The sequence below is a fragment of the Penicillium atrosanguineum genome (genome assembly GCF_028827265.1).
Source record: "Penicillium atrosanguineum strain IBT 20685 chromosome Unknown utg000002l_segment0_segment0, whole genome shotgun sequence".
NCBI classification, from domain to species: domain Eukaryota; kingdom Fungi; phylum Ascomycota; class Eurotiomycetes; order Eurotiales; family Aspergillaceae; genus Penicillium; species Penicillium atrosanguineum.
The window spans coordinates 3,889,225-3,911,112 of NW_026623134.1; the positions used below are offsets into that span (position 1 = coordinate 3,889,225).

The 21,888-nt window shown below is 49.6% G+C and overlaps 9 protein-coding genes across 9 annotated transcripts; 4 read left to right on the forward strand and 5 right to left on the reverse strand.

The window, feature by feature from the left end:
- Positions 1-472: 472 nt before the first annotated feature.
- Positions 473-1,786, forward strand: N7443_003231 (uncharacterized protein; the record flags this gene model as incomplete). Its single annotated transcript, XM_056883287.1, has 1 exon — positions 473-1,786. The coding sequence occupies one exon, from the start codon at positions 473-475 to the stop codon at positions 1,784-1,786; it is 1,314 nt and encodes a 437-aa protein (XP_056745128.1).
- Positions 1,787-1,841: 55 nt separating this feature from the next.
- Positions 1,842-2,930, reverse strand: N7443_003232 (ribokinase; the record flags this gene model as incomplete). Its single annotated transcript, XM_056883288.1, has 1 exon — positions 1,842-2,930. One exon carries the CDS (start codon positions 2,928-2,930, stop codon positions 1,842-1,844), a length of 1,089 nt encoding a protein of 362 aa, XP_056745129.1.
- Positions 2,931-4,256: 1,326 nt separating this feature from the next.
- On the forward strand, positions 4,257-4,796 carry N7443_003233 (carbohydrate binding domain-containing protein; the record flags this gene model as incomplete). Its single annotated transcript, XM_056883289.1, has 2 exons — positions 4,257-4,390; positions 4,442-4,796. 2 exons carry the CDS (start codon positions 4,257-4,259, stop codon positions 4,794-4,796), a joined length of 489 nt encoding a protein of 162 aa, XP_056745130.1.
- A 1,059-nt stretch (positions 4,797-5,855) lies between these two features.
- On the reverse strand, positions 5,856-6,368 carry N7443_003234 (uncharacterized protein; the record flags this gene model as incomplete). Its single annotated transcript, XM_056883290.1, has 1 exon — positions 5,856-6,368. The coding sequence occupies one exon, from the start codon at positions 6,366-6,368 to the stop codon at positions 5,856-5,858; it is 513 nt and encodes a 170-aa protein (XP_056745131.1).
- Positions 6,369-7,930: 1,562 nt separating this feature from the next.
- On the forward strand, positions 7,931-10,174 carry N7443_003235 (uncharacterized protein; the record flags this gene model as incomplete). Its single annotated transcript, XM_056883291.1, has 4 exons — positions 7,931-9,033; positions 9,096-9,344; positions 9,395-9,680; positions 9,746-10,174. The coding sequence occupies 4 exons, from the start codon at positions 7,931-7,933 to the stop codon at positions 10,172-10,174; spliced, it is 2,067 nt and encodes a 688-aa protein (XP_056745132.1).
- Positions 10,175-12,738: 2,564 nt separating this feature from the next.
- N7443_003236 (uncharacterized protein) lies at positions 12,739-13,191 on the forward strand (the record flags this gene model as incomplete). The annotated part of the gene is made up of 1 exon (XM_056883292.1): positions 12,739-13,191. The coding sequence occupies one exon, from the start codon at positions 12,739-12,741 to the stop codon at positions 13,189-13,191; it is 453 nt and encodes a 150-aa protein (XP_056745133.1).
- A 322-nt stretch (positions 13,192-13,513) lies between these two features.
- N7443_003237 (putative poly(ADP)-ribose polymerase PARP) lies at positions 13,514-15,834 on the reverse strand (the record flags this gene model as incomplete). Its single annotated transcript, XM_056883293.1, has 3 exons — positions 13,514-15,006; positions 15,068-15,505; positions 15,558-15,834. The coding sequence occupies 3 exons, from the start codon at positions 15,832-15,834 to the stop codon at positions 13,514-13,516; spliced, it is 2,208 nt and encodes a 735-aa protein (XP_056745134.1).
- A 542-nt stretch (positions 15,835-16,376) lies between these two features.
- N7443_003238 (agmatine deiminase family protein) lies at positions 16,377-17,519 on the reverse strand (the record flags this gene model as incomplete). The annotated part of the gene is made up of 1 exon (XM_056883294.1): positions 16,377-17,519. One exon carries the CDS (start codon positions 17,517-17,519, stop codon positions 16,377-16,379), a length of 1,143 nt encoding a protein of 380 aa, XP_056745135.1.
- A 958-nt stretch (positions 17,520-18,477) lies between these two features.
- On the reverse strand, positions 18,478-20,567 carry chs3 (putative chitin synthase activator (Chs3); the record flags this gene model as incomplete). The annotated part of the gene is made up of 2 exons (XM_056883295.1): positions 18,478-18,680; positions 18,734-20,567. 2 exons carry the CDS (start codon positions 20,565-20,567, stop codon positions 18,478-18,480), a joined length of 2,037 nt encoding a protein of 678 aa, XP_056745136.1.
- Between the last annotated feature and the right edge of the window lie 1,321 nt (positions 20,568-21,888).

A 21,888-nucleotide genomic window follows, 5' to 3' on the forward strand; every position in this document is an offset into this window, starting at 1 on the left:
TGAGCAGAAGCCGCGGTGTGCCAATTGTGAAGTGAAGGGTTTTACTTGCAAATATGGTGCTGATCTTGCTTTTGTGCCCCCCCGATCTGGTGCGGCTTCAGGCGGGACGGGGCAGCTGTATAATACCATCACGGTAGGTCTCCATCGGGGAAGAATTGGGGGACGTGACTGATTGTATGAGGTATAGTTCGTCGACGACTCTCCAGTTGCAGGAGGAAAGGGGAAATCCCAACAGCAGGAAAAAACAACGCCCGAGTCTCAGGTTGTTACTCAACAAATTTCCGGTGGCCTGAATGAACCTGCATACCAGAGTACAGACGAAAGCCGCACAGCTGTTCCTCTTGACGAAATTTTAACGTCAAATGTACCAATCCGATTCTCACCCGGTCAACAAAATCTGCAGAACACGCCAGACTTATTTCTTAATGCCACACCACGAGGAACTTCTGGAACCCATCCTATTCCCGAATATATGAGCTTCCTCACCAGCCCTCAACAGATCACAAGGCGACCGACTACGGCTCATAGCTGCCGAGAGACTGACTTGCTACGGCACTTTCGCTATCACATCGGTCCTTGGATGGACGTTGGGGACCCCGAATGTGCCCTTGGGGTTCAGACATTGCTCCTTTCGCGGTCTAACAGACCATTACAGGCAGCTATCCTTGCGCTATCCGCTGGTCAGAGGTCGCTTCTCTCTATACCATACCATGGAGAAGATATCAGCAATGGCATTCGCTTTCGTAAGGAGGCAGAAGAAAGCCTGGAGCTCCAGCCTGACTTGGTAAGACAGGCAGGTCATGCTATCCTTCTGCTGCAGGATCTTTTGCCATTGGGCCTTCAGCGATGGAGAGGTTGGATAGAATCAGCTGGCAGCTATTTGTCTCCTTTGTCTATGACAGAAGACCTGGGTGAAGCTTTGTTTTGGTTACACTTCCGACTTGGTATGTTATGCGGAGATGAATTATTCGATTTCGGATATACTGACGACTCTCTAGACCTCGCATCCTCCATCGCCACCTCAAAAGCCCCATCAATAGCCTTTCGCTCCTTTCTTCATCGTGATGGCTCTCCAATACACGCCACCCGACTGAATATGCACTCTCGAACCGTCCATCGAGTATATGACCATGCGCTCTGTCTCCTCGGACACTCTTTGGCCCTCATATACGGAGCCTCAGACGTAAATTCTCCACAGGCTGCTGGCTCCCCAGAACTAGCAGCATTTCCATCCCTGCGACAGTCCCATTTCCTATCACAATGGACTTTTCTCTGGACGGACTGTCAAAAATGGTACAATGAGCGCCCAGTCGACGCCCAACAAATAGTTGACGTCCGTGGCGGCGAAGCGGATCAGATCGATCCTGACCACTCCTCATCATTCCCCATTCTCATCTTCACCACACCAATGGCGCTGGTCGCCAACGCGGTTTACCACATTACCTCCCTCCTATTATTGACGCATAAACCCCGGCTACTGAAGTCACTACCCGGTCCCCGATGCTTCACGTCGCATATCTGGCACGCCCAATCCATCGCTGGAATCGCCGCTAGCAATGATTCTCCGGAGCAATGGGATCCGATACTGATTGCAAGTCTATTGTTAATCGCAAGAGACATGTCGCACGAGTCTCAACAGGCTGTGCTTCTGGAACGACTAAGGAGAATAACGGCGACCACGGGGATCAATCTGAAACAAGAAACAGAAGCACTTCAGTCGGTATGGAGAATTGCGCGGTATGATGAAGAGCCGGATGAAGATGCGGATGATTCTATTATGTCCTGAAAACAAAACGCCATTCTCCCGTATGTAGCACAAATCTAACCCTACTTTAAATCATTCATTCCATATCATATGCAAAGGGAATACTCTGCGCCGCACCCCATCGCTGAACAGTCTTCGCCGCCGCAGCATTCGCCTTCTGTACAGCACCTTCAATCTCCGCATCAAACTCCTTCAACGAAGAACCCTTTGCCAGAAATCTTGCCAATTCCGTTGAGAAATATCCAACAAACGTATCCCCCGCAGCAGTGGTATCAAGCACCTTCGCAACCTTGACCCCATTCACAGCTCCAGTCCTGCCATTCCTAGTCGAGAAATACACCCCCTTCGACCCAAGAGTAATAAGCACGATCTGCACCTCCGCCATCTCATGAAACCTCGACGCCAACTCCTCAGGCTTCAAACCATCCAAATCAGTAGGAATATCCTTAACCGACAGCCCAGCAATAGACCTCGACATTTGAACAGCCTCCGTCTCATTCATAATTAAAACAGACGTCCCCTTCAACGCAGTCACTGGAATCCCTTCAGGGAATACAGGCGCCGGATTGAAAACCACATGCGCTCGATCAGAGGCAGAGGCTCCGCCATTGAAATACTCCAATAATCCCAGTGTCGTCTTTCGCGGAATCTCACCCTGCATCACAACCAGCCCAACATCCCCCGTCTCCTTAACAGCACTGACAATCTGCTCCACATCCCCCATCATCCCAGCATGATTCGCACCAGGAACAACAAGAATTCGATTCTCCCCACTGTCTTCCTCGACAATAATACTCGCTGACCCCGTCTGCGCATCCCGAGACTCCTCAATGTTCGAGGTGTTGACGCCCGATGCTTCCAGCGCTGGCTTGAGGAGCGTGCTGTAGTACACATCGTCTGCGCCGACGGCGCCAATCATGCTGATCAATACATCTTGGCTTTGCTTTGCGGTGAACGAGGCCCGGCCACACGCGACGGCTTGATTTCCGCCTTTGCCGCCCGCTGTCACGGTAAGGGAGGTTGCTGTTAGCGTTTCGCCGGGCCCTGGGCAGCGCGGGGTGCTGGTGACGAAGTCGATGTTTAGAGAGCCGATTATGCAGATGGCTGGCTTGGTGCTTGGGGTTGTGGTTGTGGTTGTGGTCGCGGTCTCTGTAAGGCCAGGCATTTCGGCGGCTGTTGGATGTAGAGGCTCTGAGTATTTAGTGGCCGAGGTTGATGGTGCTGTAGATGAAAGTAATTGAGTCGATTTAAAGGGAGGAATAGAATCCTGGGGTATTATATTTGCGTCTATCTACCCCAATTTTTTCTGATTGCAATGAGTATGCGCCTGATGAATTCCATCGGCAAACATCCACACTGGGCGTGCGTAGGCTATGACCGGACTAATTGGGTTAGACTCAACGGCTCCATACCTAAATAGGTTAGCGTATCGCTTGTCAACTGCCTAAAAGGGATGCGGGTTGGCTGATTGGAGCCGCGGTTGGAGGCCTCCTCATCGAAGTGAGAAAGCACACTTAAACCTCTCAGAGGTGTGCTTCAACAGTTTCCGAGCTTGACAATTCTGTTTGGGTGATATCGGAGGATTGGAGGCGGATAATGACTATTTATCACCGTGGGTTGCTGATATTCTCTCTTTCGCCCCTCGTTCGACTCAGGGGATTTCTTTCCACATTGCTTTGGTCTTCGAAGCCTTCAAGACGATGACAGCATTCGTGCGTGCTTTGAATTTGTGCAGTAAGTGAAACGCGACTTCGGAATCTGGAACCTGAACACCAGGATCTATACCATCAATTCTACAAATCTACAGTGACATCGGGATTCGGCTGCATTAGGCGCCCAATCAGCGCTTGCAAGAAAAGCCCTGCAGATCACGATGCCTATTGATGATGTTTTGGCCTTCAGCTTATATGAAAATAGAATGAGGAGGGTCCAGACACTAATCTACCCCATGATCGGTCCACAATGCTTATGGGAGGCGCCACAGTCTTAGCACCGCCCGGGTGACGTATCCCGGGTACTAGTATGAAGAAACACCACCACAGGGTCTCAACAGCCACACTGTTCCAAAAATAGTATTGGCAAGTACCCCCCGATGAACCTTCAGCAGGATCTGGAACCGTAACCTCTACCCGTTTTAGACGGGCGGCCTAAGGCACGCGCCAGACCACATTGGTCATCGACAGGCCATGTTTCAATCGTCAGATTTTAGACCATGAGTCGAAACCTGAATGAAGGCCTCGAATAGCTTTCCTTTACGAGCAAGAGGCGAATGCGGTTAGGAAGGGCGAAAAATAACTTTGCGTTGCATTAAATCGTGCCGTGTCGACCCTGACGGCTGTCGGCAAATCCCGCGCCCCTGTCTCAAATGTCTCAAGTCGTGTAAGCGACTTGAGCTTGTTGCGGAGCACTGGTTCTTATAAAGCTTGTCTTGAATTCCTTGGATTAGATACGATAACACAGGAACAAAATAACAAGTTACACATTATTCACCATGTCTCTCTCAGCGTGCAATGCGGTGGTCAACCCATCTTTCGAGTCTGGCGTTCTGTTCCCCTGGCGCGCTTCTGCCGCCAACGTTGCGACTGTTAGCAATGCAGACAGTGCTTACAGCGGTGAATACTATTTGTAAGTTCATTGCTTTCTCTAGATTATTGATCCAATACTGACGATAGATAGAAACCTGCAAACCGCCATTGACAACGGCGGCAACACCATCTCTCAAAATCTCGAGAATCTCAAGCGCGGTACGAAATACGACTTCAGCGCAGAGGTTCAGATCCCCGGAGAGGGCGCCAGTTACTGCTTAGTCTACGTCTACATGGGCCGCAATGAGACTATCGGCCAGGTTGCCACTGAGTACGTGTCGGACTTTGAGAAGTGGGTTTCTGTTACCGGAAGCTATACCCCGAAGAGATCCGAGGATCGCTTGAGCATTATTGCTGCGTGTGACTTCGAGGATAATTCGGTTACGGGCCGGGTTTATATTGATGATGTTATTTTCGCGCCGAGTGGAAGCTGTGGGTCGAACTAGATAGATTCGGATTGTTATGAATTTCACTGTTGTTCAGTTGCAGGCTCCTTTGCATTTTCTGCTGCCTTAACCCTGTGTGAATCACTTCTCTGTGAGTCTGTTCGTGGCAGTAAATCTAAATAGCTTGTTGTGGCTTTGCTGCCCCAGTAAACATGAAGCCTCCAGCATTATTGGTGTCCCACTTAGGCCCACATCCTTATTTTAAAGCAACCTGAAAATTCCCCCCCGTCTGTCAATCTACCGTGCAGTAGGTGGATCATGTGGCCCTGGCATCCAAAGTAGTCTAGAGCCCCGGGACTACACATTCTCGACAACTGACCTTTAGGAGCCATATTGCTCTGCGAAAAACCCTCCATTTCTGGGTCTTTTCATATTGGGATCAGGGGAAAGATAGCCGTGCTAGAAAACTCGGAATGATATCAACCGAGTCCCGAACTAGCGCATAGGCATTCTAATAGGCTGACGAAAACCGTATCGTTGTGATCGCCGCCATGTTCGCTCCATGAATGGTAGCCTTTGCAAGCACAGGTTCTTCCGATCCTTCCAGCGGAGAGATGGCGACAAACACAGCTCTAGCCCTCTGTATTTAGTAACACTCGTGTCCGAAATTACACGTTCAATCGTGCCCCTCACCGCTGAATCCTCTTCACTACCCTCTACTTGTTATTTTGAGTATCTACGCACCGGCCAGCCTCACGGTCACGAAAGCCGACTTCTAAACTCGAATACCATGGGCTTTGAGCGGGGTCCACCGGTTTTACCGATAACAATACACGGCATTCCAATTCCAATTGGATTCGATGTGTTTGGCTTCTTTGGTACGGTGACTTTTGGGGCCGCTTGGGGCACTTAGCCGCCAATTGTACTCTTCGCCGCCTTTATTATTCCAAATGCCCACTGGGCCTGGCCTAGGAGGAACATGCCGGGTGGAAATAAGATGTTGAAGTGAAATTTGGAGCGGCTAACACTCGCTGAGCTTAGATACTTCATAGATGTGTCCATTTGTGAAGTCGGGATACTCCTCCTTCCCGGGCATAAAATTAAACTAAGGCGTTCACATCAAAACTTCATCTTCTTGAGAAAGACTCGCAATTTCGCCCCGAATGACTTCTTCTTCTCCTTCTCCTTCTCCTTCTTCGATACAAACAGAACATCTTTCTCGGCACAGAACAAATTCCAGTTCCAGAAGCCCAGTGCTTCGACTGACGACGGATCTACCCAATCCTTTCGTGCCGGGTAAGGGGAAGGATCCACAATCATCTTGTACCTGAATCTCGGCGCATCCCAGAGATCCTTGACCTTCTTCCACTTGATATCCCCACCCGAGACAAAGCTGCCCTGAGCAAACGTAATTGTGAATTGTCTTTCCTTGAACGCATTGTCGAAAAGTAAGCCGTCGCTCCAGGTGTTGTCTCCAACGGCGAAGTATCCAGAGTTCACAACAGGGCGCTTGCTAAGAACTATGCCGATCTTGCATTTTCCTAATGTGATCGGGTCATCGGCACTGAAGAAACCGGTAGTCGTTGGCATGTCAATGGCGCTGCGCGGGGCCCAGTTGAATTCCACCGCCATGAAGACGGTGCCGCCGCTGGCACAGGTTAACTATGAAATGTCAGTAAATGGGGGATTGGATGAGGTGATGGACTTACTTCGCCCGTTCCGTCTGGATTAAAGATGATGTGGCTATTCGCAGCCCAGTCCCAATACCAGGTTCTTCCACAAAGTATTTGGCGGTTGGTCATGGTCAACGGTGAGTATTCACCCACTCTGCTCGGGGTGAATGTACCGGATGATGAACGTGTCGAATGTATGGGGCTGACAACCATGATCGCGTTGTAGATGGTTGGTGGGAGAAGCGGAATCACAATTGTCGTCGGGTAGCTGAAGGAACAGCAATGCGAGTCGTTGGAGGGATTAGACACGATGATGCTAACGAGTCTTCATTCTCTTCCTAACAAACGGTTGCAGCCTTCAGGCTGGCAATCAAAAATTATCGTAAATCAAGTCGTACCGACCTTGGGCCTATTGTATTCATAGATTTGACTTCATTTGAACTGCTTTAGATTTATCCAGGAGTTTAAGAGCGCAAGACCAGATTCAGGGTAGCCTGGTATCTGGTCTGAAGGGTATTTCCAACGGTGTGTGTGTGTGTTCGCTTGTGCAATCCTGCTCGTCTACTCATAATCGCTGGGGAGGTATTTTCCATCGTATTCAACTGTATACACCGGTTATCCTTATGCTCTGGAATCCACCACACTTTCATCAAACAACCTGGTCAACTTGAACCTTTTCCACTCCTACCTAAATCAAATACCGCATTTCACGCAGTCGACAACAGGTGAATCTTTATCATAAAAGTCACACTAGTTTTATACTCTTCGTCGGGATATTCTTCTTGTCAGCCAAGTCAGGGAAGCATATTCTGTTATGTTATTGAACTGTCAGCAGGTTGAGCTACTTTAGTCAATGCAATCCTCCTCTATATAGCCGATCCGATTCCTACACCCGAGGGAAGACGCATTGGCTTATCGTGGTGCTGGGACTCTCATTTTCATCGAAAACAATTATAGAAGGCAAGTTGGCCGTGGTGTATATCTCACAATTATTCGCGGAGGATGGAACGCAGGGTCCTATCGTTGGTATTGTGAACACCTCGCACGACTCATATATTTGTCAGATTGTGACAATCTGAAGGATTTTTCAAAAGCTGTATGCGTTCGTTTCGAAGGTTTTCCGCCATTTCAATAGATAGCGACATTCCTTATAACGCACTTTCTCTTCAGTGCTTGAAAGGAGTTGTCGGGGTTCGTTCGCATATAATCGTGAATTCGCTCTCGCGATTCTTTCTCGAAGTATTACATAAGGAATCGAAAAATGCGCTTGTAGCTACTTGAATCGAGGTGTATTACCTAGTCTGTAAGCCAAGCAAAATAGAGAATGAGATGCGCCCAAAACGCGTGCAGACGCGTGCCTCGGAGTGTCGGTGGTTGGTCAGCCCGGGAGTTACTCGCCGCCTTGTTCGCAAAGCCATCGGAGCTCGTCACAACTCCGAGCCACCACTCGGACCTCGCAAGTCCGACTTTCTTTGTACCTATTTCTTCACACTTCTTCACACTTTCATAGGGCGATTCAAAATGACCGACAGGGTCCGACGCAACGGCCAGCTTTCCTCGTGTGAGCCATGCCGCAGGTCCAAACTCCGATGCGATCATGGTCGACCAGTTTGTGGGAGGTGTGCCCGCCGCCGCCTGTCGGAGCAGCAATGCCATTACCACCCAGCCCCGATGGCGAAACAGCTCACGCCCCAAAGTGACAGGGAGATGCGCCACCAACAGCACGTTCCCAGGTCTATCGCAACAGTCTCAACCCCTCCGACAGAAGGCTCTCGCCCTTACGAACTCATCAATATGAACAGGAACTTGATGTCCTTTGCGGACGCAAATACTCCCCACCCGCACCGCTCGTATACATCACTGACGAGGACTGGTGTAGCCCTACCTCAGCCTTCTCTACCGGATCAACAAACAATTTTTGAAGGAGCAAAACTATTGAATAATATCCTGGAACTTGTCATCGAACTTGGTGAACCCTTTGAAAGCTTCTCGATTCTTGAGACCGAGTTATGTGTTCATGGACCTCTTATCCAGGCTGCGTGGAACGCAACGAACAATAGCATACGAAGTTTGTTAAGAGATCGCTCTGCCCTAAACCTGGAATCGATATCCCAAGCGATATTCGAGCGAACCTCTTCGCCCCCTGTCTTTCCTCCCGATGCAGCTGCTGGCGCGTTGGAATCAGCATTCTCTACGCAGGCTTTACGCTGGGAGATGATTGGCATATACTGTGCCCAAATCGGAATTTACCTTGGTGGAGAACATGACAAGTCATTCAGCTTGGCTGCCCATGAAACATGGAAATCGGATCGCAAAACATTAATGCAAAGGGCTTTTCGAGCTTGCATCCAGTGCGAATCGGTTTGCGACCATCTTGGCGCTACTAACGATCTTACGTTATGGTTCTTAATGCTAACTATCCTGTTCGCCACATGGTGCTTTGGTGACGACTCCTACCATGTGTTACGGCTCGTAGGTAGCATGTCATCCGTCTTTTTTGCCTTGGGTTTCCATAGAGGTGTCCAGAACGATCCTGATATGCCATTATATCTGGCCGAGATTCGGAAAAGAGCGATCGCTTGGGCACATGATCATGACAAGGTGTGCGCCAGTTTCACGTCGCGGTAAGACCTTATCCTTGAGCTCAAATTCCATATAACATTTGCTGACAGTGCAGTGGCTATAGACCTGTTCGTCTTAGTCGCCACTTTTGCGTGATCGATTTGCCCCTTGATCTAGCAGACTCTGCTATTATGGGTACAGCAGAAACGCTCCTGAGAGCTCGTGAGAACTTAGGTGCAGATGGCTGGAGTAAAGATAAGGTCATACATTCGGTTTCCGGCCAGCGGGGATCACTGATGTTGTGTATGATTCGTGAAGAGGCCCTAGAGCTGAAACTAGGGCCTGCAGCGCCAGACCTTGAGGCAAAGGCTGAGTAAGTATTGCAATCACTCTCCATCGAATCCATATTTACGCTAGCTTCAGATGCATCTTACGAAAATTAAAGTCGACCTGGCAGTCATTTCCATCACATATGAAATACGATGCAGCGCAACAGTGGGCAAGTCAAACTAAAACTGCCATGATCCTACTGGGCCTGCGACTGGAATATCTTTACACAGAGTTCCTTCTACACACTCTGCTTGCCAGCTCCAGCGAAATCAATCGCGAACGGCTGATATTAACTGCACACGAGATTGTCAATATTGTCCTCCTAACAACGCGGAAAAGGGATCTACTGCACAGTCATAGGGCAGACATCGAATGGATTGTAAGTGGCGGGATTTCAGAAAGACTCAAATCAACTCAAGCTTTGAATACTTACACATATCGCAGCTAGTTTTCTATGCTATGCCTTGCGCAAGCGTTCTGGTCTTGGAGCTTCTGCGACAAAATCAACATCCTGCTGAGCAACTATCTATCAATCGAAGCGGCATAATCCAAGATATCAGCGTTTTGATCTCATGCTGCGACTTATGGACAGAATCTGGGCAGAGTAACTATCAAATCTGCAAACAAGCCCAGTCGATCTTTTCCAAAAGCCTTGATTCTATCCTAAACCGGACCGAGCCTACTCAGAGGAACAGGTCTGAAGAGCTGATGGTGCGTCAACACGAGCATCATCACGAGCAAATTGGTTCTATGAGCCCCGAGATCTCCAATGTAGTTGCCCAAGATCCCGAGTGGATGGCGTGGCTCGACTCATTAGGCTTACAAGGAGACCCGTGGCTAGAGTCAAGCATTCCGACTCTAGATTTTCCATGAGTAAGATAGTATAAACCTCAAATTAACAGGTACTTCACCTTTATCGCGTTCAATGTTAGAAATGGCAACGAGCCCGACCTAGACCTGTCAATATACATTCATGGCCAGCAGTACTGGACTGACTTTTATTCATCTCCCCTCAAGCCACAGCCACCGGCGCTGGGTTTAAGAAATCGCTCTCCTGCAACAATACTTATACCGAATCTAAACATTTTATAGTAGCATAAGCAACCCCTCAATTGAGTATTGACTTCGAATTTCCCATCTTGTCATAAGCAGATTTTCATACATGGTTTCCCTACTTATGGGTTGCGGAGGCCAATGGGTATATGAAAACTACTACTGTTGCTACTACTAGGAAAGGGGAAATCTTTGGATTGGCAACTCATCGAATTCAAATGTAAATACAATCTCAGGAAGCTTAACAAGAGTACTATCTTAAATACAAAGTGATCATCAGGTTCAGGATCTCAATCATTGCTTCTTCATGTTTGCCACAGTTTGGTGAGCATCCGCTCTGTCCACATCCAGGGCATTTGGAATGGAGTTGCTGAACTTGTTTAGTTTTTCTGTGTTTTAGGGGTTTCAGGGTCCGGTTTCGGGGTCCGATTCAGGGGCCTATTTTACGGACAAGGATGGTTGAATGCCGAAGACCGCATAATATCTTCACCCGAAGCTAATCGATCCCTTGATCAATTATTCGTTCTCTGACCCTTCATCATCGCGTCGAGGTATCTCTCTTGTGTGAAGGCTGGATGGTGCTTATACACATCGCCTACCGATGAAGTCAGCGGACAGCTATCTTATGGTGGGTTATGAGGACGAAGCGAAGCTTACCTTTTATGAAGGACCAGATGGCTGATTTAATGCTGGGTAACGTTGGGGATGATGATTGACCGGACGAAATTGGCACTGTGCGGGCGGTTGTACATTCAGAGTATGCTGGAAGATTTTCTTGGGAATCGTTTGAGGAAGCCTCGGGTTCGCCTTGCTCCCAGTAGGAAGGTAGCTCTGATGAAGACATTGGTAGAGTGATTGCAGTTAAATTCAAAGGATGACTCTCGGGCTTTTAGTTGGAATTCTGAAGGGTGTGTCGCGCGATGGGCTGAGCTACTGGAGATGTAGAGCATAGCTACTCTTATATATTATTACACATGGGCTTACGGGAAAGCTTTCGGACCCGTGAGATCGTTTGTGTTCAAGGTATCGGACCAAAGTCTTTCGGGTCTCGGAGTGGGTCCGGTCGGAGTGGGGCGAGGTTCCCTGCAAACAGATCTGATAGATCCTGGAGTTGCCCACTATCATGTTGCTGCTTTACCATTCTCCGGATAAGTCTCTCATTTTCTGTCGATAAATAGCACTTCACAGCTTACTGCATTGATTTTCCCAGCTGTTATTTGTTGATGTTCTATTCTTTCATCCGAAATGCCATTGCCGCTGACCCAGAGCCGGGTGCTTTGTTTCGAATCGTGTTTATTTTTGCCTTCTAGCAATGTATCTTTTTCTTCTATTGTGTCCGAGCTAGGCATAAACACAAATACCAAGCAGCGGTTGTTCAGACTCTTATTCGGACAGTCCACGGCCCGAGATAGACACCGCCACAAAGCCCTCGTGGTATCGCCTTCCTCTGCGGCTGACAGTAAGAATTCTACCCCGTTGTTACCTCTCTTACCCCTTTCTCTAGCCTTTCTACCTATGTTAGCTAAATTTACCCTTAATCAGTTTCCGTCGCTGTTTGAGAAAGATAGGGAACTTAAGCGCTCTTCGAGAATTGGCTATACAGAAGTAGCGGCATAAGTACGGCTAAGCAGACGGGAAGCCTCCCTATTTTCCACACCCTATGGTCGTATGTGCTTATATGATTACTATGAGCATCTGTAGCTAAAACTCAAACATGTGATGAGAAATAGGGTGAGATAACCGGGTTGAGTTTGTAAAACGATCACTTTTATAATATTACTGGAGGAGGCAATGTGAGCTCTCGCAAATTACATTCCCATACCACTTGAACCTAAGTCTTGCTACGCAATGATGTCATACAGGGTATCTTCAAGCACCTTCCAACGGTGCATACTTCGGGGGATCAGGTAACCCCTATGAACCCCTTGATCCAGCTAATACGTGAACCAAACACTGCACAAGGCTTGGCAATTTGAGCTCGCGGCTTCAGGTCCGCGCATAATCGCGTTTCAGCCCTAGATTAAAAAAACGCTTACCACCTCTAGGCATCGAGCATTCTGTCCATACAGAATCGTTGCCAGAATAGATCTGCAGACCAACCCCCTGGAATGATGGCTCTGCGGGCTAGAGCCAATAGGAGCGGATATAGTAGTCTGGGGTGCCATTGACTGTTCTCCATACCCCAGATTTCTAAAGGAGTGATTTGCATTTCGTCATTGCAATGAGCGTGTCAGAGTATAAAACCCGACTGACTACCGAAGCTACGGAACCACAACTTATCAGCATACAAGCATATATCATAAAGCAATACAAAGCCCGACTCAACAGGTCCGAGACTTCCCTTCCCTTGCGAGCTCCTCAATCTTAATATCCGTCTAGAAAAGATGCATCTCCAACTCCTTCACCTCCTCCCTCTGTTAACCCTCACCTACGCAATCCCCTTCACCAACAGCACCAGTACGACAAACAGCACCAAGTCCGCCTATCTAAAAGCGAACCAAGAATGTGGCAGCAACAACCAATGCTCAATGACGTGTAAAGACGGCGATTTTCACCCAATGTCATCCAACGGCACCATTTACTTTGCATGTACCATCCAAGCAGACCACGAGATCAAGTACTCCATCTGGAACTGCAAGGACACTGTATTCAAGGATAACATTGAAGTTTGTGAGGCTGCTTCGGGGAGGTGGTGTTCTTCGAAAGCTTATTGTGTTGTGCCGGATAAGGGGGATGGGTTTGGGGATTTTTGTAAGGAGAAGGGCGCCGAGGCGAGGATGATTAAGGAGGATTTGGAGTATGAGGCTGTGCTGTCGGAGGAGAATTGTAGGGCGTGATTTGGGGATGAAGATTTAGGAAGACTTGGGGATAGGAACCATGTCCACTGGTGGGTTGATGGTGGGAAGTTGGAGGTTTTGTGTGGATAGGCAAAAGGCTGTGAGCTGCATGTTGTACGGAGGAATTCACTTCAAAACGAAGGGGATTTTGCTTGAATTCTTGATTGATACAAAATTGAAATATTTGAAATAACTATCGATGTCTTCAGTTATAACCTTGGAGCATGGGTAGATCCCTCCTTTTTAAAACAGACTCCGTCGCAGTGCCCATCTATAAACAAAAACTCCACGAAGATGCTGTAGGATAAGAACAAGAGACAGATCATCGCATATGAACATAAAACAAGTATCGCTGGCGAATTTGAGCTACATCATAGACGATGTACTCGTTGTACTGGAGCCAGGCCCCGTTTTTCCTCTCCGCGGTACCGGTGCTGACATCCGGTATCTTGACACCCTGCAGAGCCGGGTTCAGACAACCTGCATCCTTCCACCCCGCAGGGATGCTCCGGCCTTGACCAAGAGTGGCAACCTTGCCTTCCTTGGCGGCGTTCTCACCCGCATTGTAATCACTGCTAATCAGCTCTAGCATTGGGTCTCCGAGCTCAGCATCACAAAGAAGAAGCAAACCCATATTTCCACTGCTATAGGGGCAACAGTAGTTGGCAGACTTGCTGGACGTGTCTGCGAGATACACGCCCTTGCCGAACATGTAGCCATTCACGGGAGCTTCAGGTGGGGCAATGCGAAGACCCTGGCTGAGGATTCCACCAAAGTTCGTACTCCGGGAGCCGTGCCAGAGAAGTCGGCGGTCACTGTTTTTGATATTTGCATGGACAGATGAGTTGAAGCGATCATTTTCACCCCGTCTCTCGATGCGGAAGATATCGATGACCTCGTAGCGAAGATGATGTGTTTCGCCGCGCGAATTTGACAGATAATTGGACAGCTCATCGAACTCACTCGACTTGTGGTCAAGCCTGGCCATTTCTTCCATTCCGAGGCTCTGGAATTGTTGATCAAGTTGGTTGATCTCCTCAGCCTCTCGGGAAACTTTCATGATTTCATTTGCGACATCCATATCGGTCAAAGCTTCCAAAAGCTCAACTTCCTTCTTAATCTGGGCGTCCGAGTTGATGACGGGGGGCCGATTTCGACCAAAAACGTGCGGGATGGTTGTGAAGTACTGGTTGCTGAGGTGCTCTGTCGCAGTCGCGTAATCAGTCTCGTAGTTGGAGCCTGCCAGGTTCGGATCCGCGATGAGCTCAGACAGTTCCTTCAGGATTGTAAATCCATTCTTGAGCGTCCGGTCTGACAATTTTCCCAATGGTAACTTCTTCGCGTCGTATGACATGGACGCCAGGGCCGAGTTGATGTGATCGCTGTTGAAGATGAAGCTCATGAGGTTCTGCAGGGGCTTAGATAGAGCACTCTTAATCTCCGGTTTGGTATCATCGCCTTCTTCTTTCTTGATCACATCTTCCTCCTCCTCGTCATCCTCTTCGTAATTGCGCTCGATGAAGGTGTACTTCTTTGCCTTTGGGGTATCCAGTCGGTTCTCCCAGTTCAGACCCGACTTGTCCTTGAACTTCTTCATGAAGTGACCGATCGCTTCATCCAGACTACCACTTCCCAGACAGGCATGCTGTCCATACTCACCAACACGGCCCCATCGGGTCCAGGTGAAGTGATTCTTACCGCCGGAGACGGAAAGCAGCTGGATGATGTAGAACTTGTTATTGTTCTGAGCGGCCACAGTCTGATTCAAGGTGGCATCCCAAATCAGGTTTGTGTCATCGATGTACACTTCGGGGCCTGAATATTGTGTATCAGTCAGACTGATGAACAAATGGTAACGGGAAAAGGGTCAAATCACCTTTGTGTTTAACTTCTTCCCGAAGAAAACCTTCATCAACAGGGATGTTAAGGTTCTTGAAACCAGCCTTCTGAGCATCCTTGGACTTTTTGCTTGCATCTTCCTCCATACCATCAAGCAGTGCGGAGCCGCGCTTCTTGCCGGAGGCCTGGGCGTTCTCCTTCGCGTCTGTCTTGGCATCAGTCGAGGAGTTGCTTTTTACGCCGAGCTTGGAAGTAACGGCAGCTGTATCACGCTGAGTGCCCTTCGTTGTGCCTTTTTGAGTAGTAGTCTTCGTGTCCTCGGAATCCTCTGGCACGTCCTGGTCGAGTCCGTTTTGACCAGAGCCAGAGCCCAGGATGTATTTTTCCTCGGCGAGTGGCTTCTTTGCCTCAAGGGAATCGAGCAACCAGTCGAGAGAAACAATTTGGCAAGACTGAATCTCACAGGCAGCCCTGTCTGATATTTGGTCAATGCCAAGACTCAGAGTGTTGACATGGGCCCAACTCACATTTCGTGGTGTTCTTTTCCACGTCCTTTGGAGTGGTAATTAGGTGAGTGCATGACTCAGAAACAGAAGTCGAGAATGTAGCTTTCTGGTCTTCCACGAAGTTCTTCAGATCAGCTGCAGGACAGGTGTCAGTGTCATCTCGATATCCACGTGCGGGCGATCGACCGTGTGGGGTCAATTCCTCCGCGGTTGGAGTGAGAGGGAACTGACCATGCTTGTAGCCGGGAAAAGTTCCGCTGACGGCGATAACAGTTTTCTTGAAATTCCGCGAAGCCATGGCGCTGAAATTCGATAGATTAAACACAAAGTCGGACGGACGAGACCGTGTGGTGTTGTGTGTAAACAAAAGCGGGATTCGAGGATAGGTCAGAGGGTATTGAGGATAAATGCGGCTTCAATGTAACCATGTCACAAAGAGAGACGGATATGAGAGTAGGGATAAGAGCGTTGAAGACAGCTGAAGAGCGAATGGAACAGAAGGAGAAAAGGATGGCTTTTGAATGAATACATTCTATTTCGGCCTGAGGATGCAGGCCAAATTGGGGGCTGCTGCCTGAGTAGCGCAAGGCAACAAAGCACCAAGTGGAGACTTCCAGGCAGAAGCTCCTGTGGGGCAGTTCAGTTCCTGTTTGGAAGCTTTCAGACGGTAGTTCATCAATATCATTCATTAGCACTTGATGTGAATTATGCCGCGGAATAGCCAAGGTACCCTGTGTGACGCAACGCCCGAGGTTGATAGCCCCTATGTACTGCACTATGCCCAGCTAATCTTAGGGATCCAACACCACTGAGACCTCACTATCGGACTTGAGCCCACTCCTAATGCTCATCAAGAGCAAGAACAGGCTGCGTAGAACAATGAATTACACCTCCCGCCAACGGCAGCCCACGGACAAGAACGGGTCTCACTACACGATCAGGACACAACCCCCGGAACGTATCCAGTGCCTCGCGATCCCGCCGCTCATCGCCAAACTGCGGAAGAATAAGCCCTCCATTAACAAAATAGCAATTGACATAATTAGTCGCCGGCTCATCATAGGCCAACTCCCCGAAAACCTTCGGGTCCGGCTCATCAACTATATGAACCTCAAATCGCCGACCTCTCGCATCAACATTTTCATTCAAAATGTCCCGAATCTCCTCATAGACTTCCTGCCAAGGCTTCGGCGCGCTTGAATGTGGTCTCGAAAGTGCAATGACTCCAGGTCTCATGAAGATGACTTCAGCGTCGGCGTGCACGTCTGTGACATCCAGACCCCTCCGTCCTGGAAACCAGATGATCTTCTGAACGCCTAACAAACGGCGCAGCTCATCCTCTACTTCGGCGCGAGAGAGGCCTGGGTTGCGGTTTTCATTCAAGATGCTGCTTTCCGTTGCGAGAAGGGTACCCTCGCCATCCACAACGAGTGCACCGCCCTCAAGACAGATCTTCGACTCGACCAGATTCACTGGTGACGGGGAGGTATCTGACTCAATGACTCTGCTCGCGAAACTTGCATTCTCTTGAAGCTGCTCTTGGTTCATAACAGGCCATTCAAGACCATCCGTGGCCCGATCATCGTCACCAATGTTGTCTTTTCTTCCCCATTCGCTGAAGCGGAAGTTTATAGCGTAACGGGCTTTGTGGGCTCCTTCACCGCTATACACGTATACGGGACCTGTGTCTCGGGTCCAGAGGTGGTTGGTGGGAAATGGAACAATTGATATGTTTGCCGCGTTGCTTGTGTACTTGGTGTCGGCTTCTTTGATTTTCGATTGAGCTTTAGAGATATCCTCGGTGCGCGTATATAATCTGACTGGCTCGAACTCAGATATGGCACATGCCAGGCTGGCGATTTCGAAGCATGCGGTTTCGTAATATTCCGAGGCGATGGAGTGTGTTGATGGGAATCCGAGGATGGTTGCGGCGTGACGGGATGTTTCACTGGGATATGTATATTTTGCTGCGCTCAGGACCATATTGCAAGCCATTGTGTATATCTTCCTTTATGTTCTGAGCACGAGACTTATCTCAAGGCTTTCTGCTTGTTCCAAAATTTCAGATCGCACTTGAATCCGTAGGTCACTTGTATGAGGCTAGTTTTGGGATTTGTGAACAATCTAGGGCGTAATTCAGGGTGGCACCCTTCGTGCTGGCATGCGGGGAAGGCGGAGATTTGTCCGCAACTGTATTTCGACAACTGAGTATTTCATAGGACCTTACGTGCGTGCATAGCGACGGACCTGAACGGTTGGAAGTGTGTCATAGCTTTCTTCCAGTGATCATGGTCTTCAGCTCCTCGGACGCTTTGCGCTCATGACCAGTGAATCAAAGAGATGAGCCCGTGTGCACCCATGTATGGCTAACAACGACAACCCGTTGAGTAAATTTACAATCGAAGGTCTAACCCAGAGAAACGAAATTTTCATTTACTCATTAAGAACGCCTAGTTCCATCGCTAGGAACCTCGCAGAACTCTGCCAGATTCGAAAAATCAATGCGAGTAAAGGAGCGCTATACACAAACATTGGTCGCTCAGAGATGGCGGACTACCAGGCCGAGCGGGACATGCAACCGTGATTATGAATATGAGTATAATGAAGGATTATGCAGGATAGAGAAAGTAGGAATATCAGCGCGTAGGATTGGAGCTTGATCTTCGGGGAGTGAATCGAGTAGATCAACCGGATGAGATGGTGATGCTGGTCGTGATAGTGACATGGTGGGGATATCATTGCGTTGAGAGAAGGTTATTTTGAAGTTCTCACAGCGATCAAGGAGCTGTAGATGTGAAGGTGGGACGAATGAAGTTTTCAAAAAATAACGAAGCGCTTTGGCTTAGGTTTTTCAGATTCTTGGTCATATTAGTTTTGGTCTAGGTTGTGAATTCGAGGAACGGATAGATAGGATGTACCTTGGCTCTTGGGTTCCGACCTCTTAAGACGGCCGTTGTTTTTGATTGGGGGGGGTCGGGTTTGCGCCGTCTGCTGCGGCTCGGATGGTTGCGATGCGGTGCTTGGCGCGTACGTCGTCTTGGTCGGCGGCTTTGACGTACCAGACGTTGGCTTCGAGAGTGTCGCGGCGGCAGCCGATTCCCATTTCTGTGAAGTAGCCGACAGCGTATTGAGCTTTTGCGAGGCCTGTGGTAAAGAGGGTTAGCTGGAGTGAGATTTTTGAGAGCGGTGGAACGGACCTGTGGCAGCAGCGCGTACGGCCCATTCGTAGGCTTCGTTCTCGTCTTTCTCGAGGACTGGTTCGGCTCCGACGAGGTACCATGCGCAGAGGGCCATCATTGCCAAGGGATGCCCGTTTTGCGCGGCACTGGTGTAGAAGTGAATGCTCAGAGCAGGATCACGGGGACAGTTGAGCTTCCCGTGCTCGTAGGCATCGCCCATTCGGTAGTTTGCCTCGGCGTGGCCAAGTTCGGCTGATTTTGTGAACAGTTGCACGGCGTAGGATGCATCGGGGAACACGTCGTCGCCAAAGCCTGTTTCATGCATCACGCCAAGTTCATACGGCGCGGAGTTGTATTGAGCGTCAGATGACTCGGTCGCCCGCTTCATCCAATTGATACCTTCACGGTATCTCTTTCCTAAACCCATGTCGCCCGCTAAACACGCCTTGGCCATGCGAAGCATCGCACCTGGATGGTTCTTAGACGCGGCTTGGCGGTAAAATTGAACAGCGCGCCCGCCGTCCCTTCGGCAGCCCCACCCGAACTCGTAGCACAGTGCAGTGCGGTAGCAAGCTTCGACATGACCGTGTTTGCTAGCGGCAAGGAACATCGGGAATGCACGATCGTAGTCTTCTTTGTCTTTGTTGAATAGCCCAGATGCATAGCCGTCTGCGAGATAGTATTGCGCGAATGGGTAGCTGCGGTCGGAGAGGCGTTGGAGAATGGACTTGGCTTCGCGAGAGAGTCTTTGGCGGGTAATTGAGCTCGAGTCTTCCAAGTCGACGCTTGGCATTTCGCGCATGGAGTTGATCATAAAGACGGCAAATTCGTACTGCACGGCTGGTTCATCTGTTTTCTTGACGTTCGCCAGGTACATCTCGAAGGTCTGTTTGTGGCTTAACAATGATGCGCTGTTACCAACAGACGATTGGAGACGTGAGTTGTCGAATGAGGTAACGGCTGGACCGGGCTGGGGGTAAGATGTATTTAAGAGATTGAGGACAGAGAGAGGGCGAGGATCGGGAGATGCAGAATTTCGTGAAGGAGATTGAGCATGCAAGTATGGAGATGCTGATAGATTGCGTCGGTGATTTCCACCACCTACATCAGAACCGCCTGAGGAGTACTGTGACAGTGGCCGAGAAAGACGAGGTTTTCTCACAGCCAGGTTTCCCGTTGAAGCAGAGGGATTATCCGCCGGGCTCACTCCCAATTTGGACGCTCGAGCAGCCTGTTGGTTTTCAAGGTGCTGGTGATGATATGGAAGAGGTTCATAGCTATCGGAGGTCTGAGTGAAGCTCTCCAAGCTGCCGTGGGAAGAGCTATTGTGGCTTTCCATCTCACGTTCCAGCGACGACGCACTCTTTTTAGGGTTGGCATTGGTCTCGTCTTTGAGCTGGTTGTCCACGACAGACCAAGAGCCGCTGCTAGCAGGCGTGTGGCCATAGGGGTGCTGGTGAACATAATGTGGGGTTTGATTCGAGTCCCGTCGCGGCGGGAATGAAGGGTTCCATGCCTGTTGCGGCTCCGCGGGGTCTTCGATGGACATAACGGCGAACTCGGGGAGCTCGATCTGGGGCGTTCGACGGCCGTTGTGTAGACTCTCAATGCGGGCGCTGGATGCCTGAGGTAGCTCCATCCCGTGGTCAATCTTGACTGGCGATCGAGGGGAATGCTGGATGACGGGCGAATCTCTGGACTCTCCGGGCATAGGTCGAGTGATTTGCAGGCTCTGGGGCTGACGAGGTGGTGTCCGAGTTATGGTCTGATCCGAGGGGAAAGGGGGAGAAGGTTGGAGGTAAGCTGCAGGAGGCGATGGAATGGGCTGCTCGGGTATGAGATGAGCAGCCATTATGTGCTAGTGCGAGTAACGACTGTCGGGCCGCTTGAGGGGAAGGGTCCAAAAAAAAAAAGCGAGTGGAATGCGGAGTCAGCGACGGGAGAAATCGTGAGGGTTTTAATGCGCTGACATAGAGAGAATGAAGTGACAGAAGTTCTCTCCTTTATCTCTCTATGGAGAATGGGATGTTGGGTTCCAATGAGAGCTCAAATGAGCCGTGGAGACGGAAGGGTTCAGTTGGGGTCGGGTAGCCCCAGTTGTGGGCCAAATACTGCGGCTAGTTAGCAAGCTTCGTCATGAACGAAATAGCCAGTGTCTATCATTTAGGTACTTACAAACGAATTCTGAACGAGGGTGAACAGTGAGCCTGAGCGAAGGACTTGGATGAAGCGAGGGGAAGGGGAGGGGGGAAGTTTAGCAAAAAAGTAGTGTTTCAGCCAACAGCGACAAAGATCACAGCCTCCACTTTCAGGCTCCCCACTTGGAGTGCCAGTCGCTAGTTTCTTCCTATTGATTGATAAAGCTGGGAAGGCTGAACTATTTACTTGATTGTTGCCACATTGCTTCTAAACCTCGGTACCTGCCTACACAGTCCTACCCCGTAACTAGGCTGGAGAATTCGAGTTTTTATGTCTTTGACAGAACTCGGCGATACAAAATTAAAAAAAAGCCCCTGGTAACCAAGTCAGACGACTGAAGGGTGGAGCTAGGCTCTCGCTATTTTAGGGTCGCTGTACTCCTCGTATAGCACGGGACCAGAGCCTGATCACAATACTCTGTACGACGTGATCCACTCTGCAAATATGCGGAGGCAGCTCACGAACGGAGACCACATGTCTATATAACCCCCCATCCACGGCCCACGAATCTACAGTAGCGGTCAACCGAGACATCCTCCGCATCGGCACCTGATTCCATTCGCTTCCATGTTTCGCGACGCCAGCCCGCCGAGCCGAACAGCATCCTATAGCCATGCGTTCAGTGGAGCTCGGCGATCGTGTGGAGACGACGCTGGGGCACAAATCTACACATCCTCGCATCGTGCTAGTAAAAACGGGGAATTCAATACAGCCCACTAGCGGAAACGAACGCCCCGGCATTCCCGGCATACCCTGCAGCCACGCCTGCATTCCTACCGTGTCAAGACCTGGCCTCTCTATTTGACATATTAATAGTCCGGCGTGCCCCGGCTGAAACCGCAGACGCCTGAGTACATGAAATGTACGGACTTGGATTCGGCGGGTAACGGGAACTGAAATCGCGCCATGCTATATCTATCAACATCCCTTCCATGGCAAAGGGTTAAATTGAGTTTTTCGTCTCCGTGCTGGGA